The sequence below is a fragment of the Acartia tonsa genome, chromosome 6 (genome assembly GCF_053477335.1).
Source record: "Acartia tonsa isolate MP-2025a chromosome 6, ASM5347733v1, whole genome shotgun sequence".
In the NCBI taxonomy this organism is placed as follows: Eukaryota; Metazoa; Arthropoda; class Copepoda; order Calanoida; family Acartiidae; genus Acartia; species Acartia tonsa.
This window is the reverse complement of record NC_137265.1, coordinates 40677950-40688166: the sequence shown is the minus strand read 5'-3', so window position 1 is coordinate 40688166 and position 10217 is coordinate 40677950. Positions and strand designations below refer to the sequence as shown.

General features: G+C 32.2%; 1 protein-coding gene across 1 annotated transcript; it reads right to left on the bottom strand.

The window, feature by feature from the left end:
• Positions 1 to 5791, bottom strand: LOC145322658 (uncharacterized). Its single transcript, XM_080164837.1, has 5 exons — positions 5735 to 5791; positions 4900 to 5118; positions 4442 to 4508; positions 1782 to 1898; positions 1 to 726 (listed from the first exon to the last, which is right to left on the bottom strand). The coding sequence occupies exons 2-5, from the start codon at positions 5115 to 5117 to the stop codon at positions 586 to 588; spliced, it is 543 nt and encodes a 180-aa protein (XP_080020963.1). The 5' UTR covers position 5118; positions 5735 to 5791; the 3' UTR covers positions 1 to 585.
• Positions 5792 to 10217: the final 4426 nt, after the last annotated feature.

The window sequence follows — 10217 nt, the reverse complement described above, 5'->3', positions numbered from 1 at the left end:
TTACATGTTATAAGTACTTTATTTTCGTATTAGAAGCTAGGTATAATCGTACAATCGAGTCTGCGTGTGAATTTACAGATTTACAACAAACTTCTTCTTGGGTGTCGAGTCTGTTTCAGACTGCTGGTTTTGTGCTGAGTGGTGGTTCTTCAAAATTGTTGCAAACTCCATCTAGCGGTCAGGTTTGGCACTAAATTGTCCGCTCTATTTACTGTTGAGTAAGCTAGATGGAAACCAGTGGCACCTGCCGGTTAGATTTGGAGGCAAAATTTTCTGTTGACACTTTTTGAAGTTACTAATGCAGAGCAGCAGTGGGTGACTGCTCTCTCTTCTGCAGTAGAAATGCCCCAGTTTAGCAGTCAGAATATATGGCAGTTTTGTTTTACCAGAACTTTGTATGAAAAAATATAAAATTTTTGTTTTCTGGACTAGATAGACAGCTGTTTTGATTCTTTGGCTCTGGTTAAAATAAATAAGAAAATTTTGAATATTTTTCTAGAGGGATAGTTATTATAGTCTTGTCATTGGTAATAGGGGGGCAAGGGTTTGTGGGGGGTGGGTGTAATGTGAGTGGGCACAGGGGGCTTAGAAGCCGAGCTTGGCCATGGCGGAGTAGATCTCGGCACCGGTCTTGGGGCAGCTGTACTTGGCCTGACAGGTCTCAACGCTGGTGTGTCTGGCGCCGGACTTGACGGCCTCGCTGTACACAAACTTGGGGGAGTCAACCTAGGATAGAAAAATTATTGATTTTTTCAACATTGTCTTTCTTAAGTTTTCTACAATATTTATACTCGAGTATATACTCGTTCCATACTAATCTATCAATATACATTATACAAGGCTGATAACAATCATCGACAAGGAATGTTTGATAATAAGAGATGAACAGACGCTCTTAATTATAGGGCAGCAACCATGAAAAAATGCCTTTTTATGCTTCTATAATTAGTATATATTAAGTACTAATTTGAATATCATGTCTTTTTAATTATAATCCAACTGATGATTTGTTAAAACTAAACAATGAAACACTGGGTATATTCAAATAAAACTGTGTTGATCACTCTATGAAAATGAAATGAAAAAGTCCCAATTCTTTTTAGAAGCACCTAGTATTACTACAAAATCAAGGCCATTTGATAATGTCATAAATTTACTAAACACAAATTGTAAGTAATAAAAACAAAATATTTCTACAAGAAGGAATATTTCACCTAAAGAAATACTTTACACTAAAACCACATTTTTTTATTATTTTACTAACTTTGTATTGGTATAGTTGGTTATTTTGTTTAAAAGGCCCCCAGTGGCCTCCACGGGTACATAAAGTGGTGGGGGTAGAATTCAACCCACCTCCCATTTCTTAAAGAAAAAGTAAAAAAAATCCCTCTTCAAAAAAACTAGTCATGAACCTTCCTAGGGCTTATGAGAAGCAAGGATCAAATTCTAATTTGACTATTGGAAAAATTGAAGGCACATTTAATAGTTATTTATCGCATCGTATTATAGACAGCTTTCCGCGTACATTAAAATGAAAAATGTAATTTGAAACCAGTCTTGTAAGCCCTAATTAGATTTTTATTTTAAAAACTGAAAAGTTGTTTGCATTACGATGCTTTACATGATTTTTCAGTATGGCTTAGAACCAGTTCTAAAAATGTATATTGGTCTGTGTATTGGCCTATCATTAGTCATTTGAAATGTTTTACACCATTTTTTATAGACACTATAAAGAGCTACAAAATATGATCTACAATGTGTCTAATGGAAAAAGTTTTTACCTCGTTCTCAAGGTTGGCCTGGAGCAGAGCCTGGATGGCTGGCTGGTACTCAGGAGCCTCTAGGTGACCAGTAGCGACCTCGCAAACAAATCTTCTTACACATTTCTCCTCTTCCAACTGAAAAAATATAAATCATTTAAGTTTTATTTTTATTTTTTAATATCATATGCATAAAAAGGCATTTAAACATGAAGATACTTATACCTCTGGTTGCACGAACTTTGTCTTGAAGTCTTAATTGTGCAAAATAATAAGTTGTACCTGTTTTGGGCTAAGACATCCTCCCTACTTTTACTTTTGATCACATCTGACATAGCAGCAGAAGGTGCAACTTTTAAGATTTTTTATTACAGGGCTAGGTTCGGGATTCGACCAAATCACAACATTAGAATAAAATTAAATGTAGAGCTAAAAATAAATTTTACTCCTTATGGTTGTAATAAACCTAAATAACAACAAAAGTACTTTTATAACCAACATATGCTCGCAGTAAAGCTACTCTATAAGGGGTAGGGCAGGGTAGAAAAGTAGCCTTTAACCATACAAAAACTTAAATGTAAAATAGCCTAAAACAATCCCCAGGCTCTATGTGAAAGAATTTAATTGGTTCAGTAGTTATCGAAGTCTTTTTAAAACAGGAAAATTAAATTCTTTTTGTTTCAGTATTTGAAGCAATGCTTTTTTATGTATGATTTCTTATGGGAAGTTAGGGGTTTCCTCCCCAAAAACTTTTCCGAGACCTAAATCTTCACTGTAAAGGAGATTAATATCAGCCCATTGGTTAGCAAGCTAGCCTATTAATAAAATAGTTTTTTGTTTGATCTTAAAGATCTTAAACCGATTGAGTTCTCCATTTCATGGAAGCTTCACATGATAGTTTTTGGCTGTTTTTCTTACAAATGAGTTTTAGGATGGGTTTAGGCTATTTTATGGCCCTTCTTAAAAGCGCAAATATTGTTGTTTTGTTAATGAACATAATTGTCCTAGTTAATTTTAATGCAACTCAACACAAGGGCTAATTTAATTTACTTTAAGACAAAAGAAAATTTATCATAAAATCCTTTTTTGAATAATCTACATAATTATGTTTGGAAATAAGGAAAATAAAGCAAAAATATCTTGTAATAAGAAGTATTAAGGTTTTTTTTTGAAGCAAAATATCTCGGAAAGTGCTGCAGAATTGGTTGTACTTTTTAAGGAGGCTTTAAAAAAGCTTCTTATGATGGTTTTAGGCTATTTCCTGGCCTCACTCGCACTCCCTGCTAGTGTAGATGAAACAGTAGTCCGCGGATAGGAAAATGAAAAAAGTAGTCATATTATTTTTGTAAGCCGTACTGGAAATATCATACAAACATGTTCTTTTTGTGGGGGGGGGGGGGGGGGGAAGGAGAATTTTTAAATGATATTAAAATTAAATATTAAAAGGAATATTTAATATTATTATTACTATTAAATTTCAAAATTTTTACAAAACGTAGTGTCTTTTGGATAAATATTGAATATTTTATCAACCAACCATAAAAAAAATATTCAAGGGTGTCTTTATTATTTCAAGGCTAGAAGGTTTTTCAATGAACTATTTAGACATTAAAGTGTTCCAAATATTTTGCCAGATTTTTAAAAAAGTATGTACTTTCCAGAGCAGCATTTATAGGCTAACTAATAAAAAGTAAGTGCTTTAAGCCAAAATGTAATCTTTAAAAGAAATTAGGTCAAAATGTATGACTGTCATTTTTTGATAGTCGGACGTACGGAAATCCTAGTTTATAAAGTAGTAAGGTTTTTTTGTCTGAAGATTAAGATTTTAATAACTACTATAAACTTCGTATAGGTCCTGGAATGGTTTTAGGATATTTTATTTAGGCCTGTAGATGGTTTTTGCCCATTTTTTGTTTCTCCCCCCCTCGTAAGCGGCCCCTAAATGTTAGGGGCAAATTCACCATTATTTAAGTATTGAATAGTAATATAAATTTTAACAAAAAATATTTCTAAAAATTTTAATTTTATCCTATAAAATGAATATTTAGCAAACTTTTATAGTTTTTGTAGAAACAATGAAATTTTTGCATTGTTTAATATTTATTCGTTGATGCTTAGCAAATAGAAACATATGATGTTTAATTAAAATTAAACGGTCACTCTGCTTTTTTAGTTTTTAACTAGAAAAAAAAAACTATTTTGCTGTTCATAATTTTGCTATATTAACTAATAAAATGTTAAGCTTTTACATAAACAATTTGGGTTAAATGATACAGCAAGCTAAATTTTGATGCGATTTTGAAAATTATAATCGAATGGGTAGGGATTCAGGCAAGGACAGAAAAATACCTTAATCCTAAGACTTAAATCTTAAATTGAAATAGCCTAAAGCCTTCCCTGGAACTTATGTGAAGCTTCCCGATAATAAAGAACTCAATCAATTCAGTAGTTATTGAAATCCTAACCCACAGACAAAAAAAGAAGCAGTTTATTGTGTCTCCAAAAAAGTGAATATATGTCCAACGTTTTGCTGTTTTATGCCGATTGACGTAATATTCCCTTCTAATATGACGTCAATCGGGATAGTTCGACCAAGTGTTGTAACATTTGTCCACTTTTTTGGAGACGCTATAAGCTGCTTCATAAAAAACCTTACTATTTAATATAAGTGGGTAATTTACCTTAAGGATGCTGATGAACAGGACGTCAGCGGCAGGCTCCTGGGCGGCACGTCTGGACCTGGGGCGCCTGATAACATTATTACAACTATTAGTCAAGCACAACGACAATTAGTAATTCAGCTTGGTTATTGTAATTAATTGTCTAGGGTTTTATGTCCGCCAATAACAGTCAGTAAATGACTTAAAATGTACCAATTGGAATTCTTTCGAAGGCTTTCCTATTTCCAAGAAAGGAAGGAACATTGGGCTGTAAATTATATTGGTATTCAAAGTTTTGTAATCTTATCTCGGATTCGTTGGCTTAAAATTTTTTGTTACTTCTATAGAATTTTGGTTGGTTAGTTTCAAACTAGCAGTGTCCTAACTTCTATTCCATAAGTTTCATCTAAGAAGGGATAATTTTCTTTGTTTGTAAGGTAGATACTTATAGAGATGCTCCGCATTTAAGATTGACTTACTTAAGGCTACCGATGAGGGCACCAGCCTTTGCAACACCCAAGAGACTGAGGGCACCGAGGGTACCGGCAACGGCGCTGCTGGACAGAGTAACGCCAGCCAGACCGATGGAAGAGGCAGAGATGGCGGGAATGGCGAGGGTGGCCGTGCCCACGGCAATGGTGGCAAGAGCGGGGCTGCTCAGCAGACAAAGGCAAGCAACTGGCAGGAAAGCTCTCATTCTAAATAAAAACAGATCTATGAATTTTTTTGTTAATTTTGAATTATTTTTATGAAGCATAGGTCAATGCGCTACATTTCTACAATTCATTTGATCACAAAACAAAAAGAAACATTAATATAAAATTCTATATTTTTAATAGACTTTACTGATTTGTGTATTTTTTCCTTTACAGGACGATTGAGAATGAAAACCTTACTTTTTGAAATATATATTATATATGGCCTGTACAAATATGTTAGGATGATAAAGTAGCCTTAGGTTAAGATGGATCAATAGCTTTAAAAACATAGCATAGGAAAACCTTAATTACCATGACTTTTCCTAAATAAAATTTAATAACTTTTTTAACCTTTATACATTAACACTTTTATTTTACAGTCAAAAACATTTTATAGAATTATTGTTTTTGTCTAACAAATCTAATTTCTTTTAACTTATGGAAAAACACAAAACTAAAAAAATATTTTTTCACATTTTCAAGATCAACTCTAAAGTTACACTTTAATCTTAACTAAAAACAAAACACCACAATTTAAAAAATAAGACTACTTTAATTTAATAATTTAAGAAACAAACAGAAAATAAATTTCTTATGCGAGTTAAAATGTTAATACCTAATGCTGTTTTGGTGAAGCTGGGATGCAGACTAAAATTTGACGGCCCTACATCCCTTTTTATACTCGGATATCCAACCACAAATACTCATCCACGTGGTTCCCGCATTTATTTTATGCTAAAAAATCACAGCAAATTTGAAGCATCTTGTTAGGCTAATATACTGTGATTAGTTGGAGGTCTCGCGTTGCTAGAACCCAATACGGCGAGCGTCAGAGTAACAGCGGAGAAAAGATGCGTCGCGTTTACGGAGATTTCAATTTGTGTAGTAAGGGGTTGCTTCACGGTTATTTTAGATTTAGGGGTTGCTATGCCATATTTTTTTAGACAAAAGTTATTAAGTTTTATGCTTTATTTTCACAAAATTATTCATTTAACATTATATTTAGATAAAGATTATATATATATTTCAATTTTTGTAGATGTATTTTATTTCTATATTAAAATACAGGGGTAGGGGGTAGTTTTTCTGAGTGAGTTTGTTTGTTTTCTTTAGGTTAGGTTTTATTGGGTACATACCCCCACAGGGTTGGGGCAACAAAGGCCCCTCACCAGACAATTTACATTTAAAATAGTCATAACTCATGGCTGCAGGAGCAGGTAAATTGCAGGATAAATCAAATATACCTGAATTGCAAAAATTGTGCTATAGCAGCTAAAAATATTGTTGTCTTACTAGTGGCGTGCATTGGGTCTTTGCCAGGGGGGGGTATATTTCTTGAAGGTATGTGTGTAAAAGAGGCTCGCACTTTTAGTTTAAAGGGCGTTTTGACACCACCATTAATATTCTTTTTTGCAATTTAATATACCTTAAATTCTTCAGAAGAAACTAATTTCCAAAGATTAGAAAATATTTAAGATTTTAAATTAAAATATTATTACTTACTGTGCTAATAAAGACGGAGAAAGGAAAAAGAAAATGGCTTTTTAATTAATTTACAATACTTTCTTTTCTCATTCAATTTTAATTACCCACCACAATAAGAAATGAAGTTCTTTATAGTTGTATTGGAAGTATAATAGTGTGATGCGTTTGTGAACTCGAACCTTTATCCTTTTTGTTTTCCTTATCATTAATGGCAGTTTGGAAAGTGCCCAAGTTTAAATAAAGTTCATAATTGAACGCGGCAATCAAAACAACGCTTGCGCTTAAACCAAAACAAAGCTAGCGTGGCCATCTTTAATCTTTCTTTCATGATGTGCGGAATATCTGTGTGATAAAAACCATGTATAGTCAAAATTGTGGTGTTATCCGTACTGAAAAATACCTTTGAGTGCTTCCCGGCTTGACAAGATCAAAAACTTCGGTAAGAATTCTTTCTTTAAGCATTTATAATAGAATGGAGTGATTTTTTTAAGACGGCAAATTAATCTTTTCATTTTCACTGAAATTAGACCAAGTAATTAATTTATTTTTGTATCAGAATATTTTAATAGTAGTCTATAATGATTTTATTTATGAATTTCAAACTCGCATTCAATTTTGATTAATTTTAAGCAAAAAATAACCCTAGCCTTCTTTATACATTTTGAAATGTAATTTCGAAGTCACGCAACCTCTTATAAGGAATATTTATTTTATTGAAAAGACGATTGTTCCAAATAAGAAAAAGATTTATTTTCTTTTACAAGATTTATTTTATAATGTATTTAACATTTTAATATTTGATTATTAATTTTGTTATTTTCTATTTCAGTATGACCGTTTTCATACAATAAATTGTATTAGTAACTATGCTGGTTTTGATTCTTGTGGGAAGTAGCAGGTTTTGTACGTTTGTACGTAAAGATCTGGTAAACGGCCAGCCAAATGCCGTTGTACCGAAACAATAGTGTATATAAAGAAATGACATCATACTTTACAAATGACCAACAATATGTTAATACACAGACTAAATTATCAAGTAGGCCAGTATAACGTCATTTTTATAGGCACTATAAAAGGTATGCATTTACAACATTAATTTCACCCAGCCGGCAGTCTCATTGACAGGAGGTAAATTAATTCCCACCCCTTATTCTTAATCAATATGTTATATACCTTTAATATTAGATTTTTAACAATTAACGGAAAATCAATTGTTTGAAAAGTGAAAAGTTTTTATTCAGATATTTAAAAAATTCTGCCTTTGCTTTTCTTGGCAATCCATAATATTTATGAAAATTTGTTTTTATTTAATTTTGCAATATATAATGGAGCACTTGAATAGGCTTGCGTGTTTATTTGAGCAAATAATTGACAATAGAATTATATGTTTTAAATAAGAACACCCAATTAAATACTTCTCTTTTCTAACCCGGCGAATAATGATTTAATAAAAGCATTTATGTTAGCCAAATAGACTTAACAAAATATTGTATGTTATTCAAGATATCACATCTGATTAAATCATGTTTCTCACATTGCGTTACAGACTGACAGACAGAGGGACAATCAAAGTATGTCAAAGAGTAGATTAGCAAAAGAATCTCAGCAAAAAGTTAAAGAAAATCAAATTCATCCAAATTTATGATTGAAGTGAGAGACAGACAAATAGATAAAGTGAACTTAAGAGTAGATTCTCTAAGGTCATAGGGGAATAAATTGTCACTAAGAATGTCGCCATCTATTTTATATAAAAGCTGAGTAATTTATGAATAAATGTCGGACGGGCAAACAATATTAGTTATAAATTAACTTCGATTCTGAAATAAATAATCCGTACAAGTAAAGTGTCATCTATTTAAGTACCTCACTGTTATTCATTATTGGATAAAGAAATTAAGAAATTGTCTTGTCTTATAATAATTTGTTCTCCAGACAAGTAAAGCCTTGTCTATTTAAGTACCTCACTGTTATTCATTATTGGAAAAAGAAATTAAGAAATTGTCTTGTCTTGTCTTGTCTGTACTTAATTTGGTTTCACCACCGTGAATTCATTAACAACAAACTCCCAATTTTTTATTTTTTATTTACTGCTTTAATTTTTTTAAAAACAATAAATAACTAGCGGCTACGCCCCTAGAGGCTTAAGGGTAGTTGGGAAAGTCGTTCTAAAAACATTTTTGGGGTTTGGGATGTTTTTTTTTCAGCGGTTGATTTGAAGGGAGAAGTTACCCCCTACCAAAATAGTTCTAAATCTTCCCTGTACATGTAAGAAGCTTAACTGTAAATTTTTTTCTATTTTGAGAGGTGAGTTAAAAATCTTAATTGGAGGAGATATTTTTTTTGGTGGGGGTTTCTCCGGGGTTAAATTTAAATTGAGGGGGGTAGGTTGGTTAATAACCCCCTTAAAAATTTATATTTTCAGCAACGAAAAAAACATGCGTCACCTACGTATGAGGAGTGAGGGAAATTAAACTTAATTAAATCTTAGAGTGTAAAAAATAACAAATAAGACTAAAATAAAGTAAATGTAAACTGGAGTGTCCTTTGACAAAGATTATTGAGTTATGAAATAATTTTGGCATAATTATCACAGTACTCTGTTCTTTCCAGGGAAGTAGGGCACATTGGACCCAAAGTTTTATAGTCCCGTTTTTTTATTTTCAGAGGCTCAATTGTTGTGGGTGCTTTTTATTAAATTTTGATTGGTTTGTTAATTAAGTGTGTCCAAACTTCTTAACCAATAGTTTTAATCTACATAAGAGCTAATTTAGACTATCATAAATGGGGTCGTACATAAATCTGTCATTTATTACCTTATCCCTTAGGATCCCTGATTTTCTCTCTCGTTCTGCATATTCTTCTTTGTTAAACTCTGGGATACAGCCTACATAGGGATAGTATAATGGATGATTATTATTTTTATTATTCTCTCCCCCTTAAATTCCTAAATATGAATTATTCTGTCTTTGGATTGTAAAATTGATAAGTACAACAAATTCGGACCAGCAATTTACGATATCTGTAACTTTAGACAATAAAATACCTTACAACTTTTTAAAAAGCGAAGCTTTTCTATAATTAGGGTCGGTCCGTCCGTACTTTCTTCCGTCCGTAACGGATAGCTTTTTTCATTAATTTAGGCATGTTAGAATTGTCCTATCGATTTCAAATTTTGCAGGGTGATTCCTTTAGTAGTTAGGTACGATTTAGAAAGCGTAGCAACTCTATAATCATTACCAAAATGTCCGTACGTCCATTTTAAACATGTTTATTTTTTTACTTTTTTAACAACAAATTTTTTTTTGAACTAATCATCTGATTGATCTGATTTTTGGTACATTGATTCCTGGGACAACAAAGTATAATGTAGTAAGCGAAGCAACTCTATAATCAAGTCCTAGAAATGTAAGTATGTCCATAAACATTATCCTGAATCAAGCAGTTTTTTTCAACAAATTTACTTACAATTTTGTCCTACCGTTTCAGTGCTTCGCTTTTATGGATGTTGTCACCCTTTTATTATAGTATTTCAAAGGGCAATTATCGTAAGAAACTCGTTTGAGGCAATTAAACCTTGATAAAACAAGGATGACAACATCCGTAAAAGCAGAGCT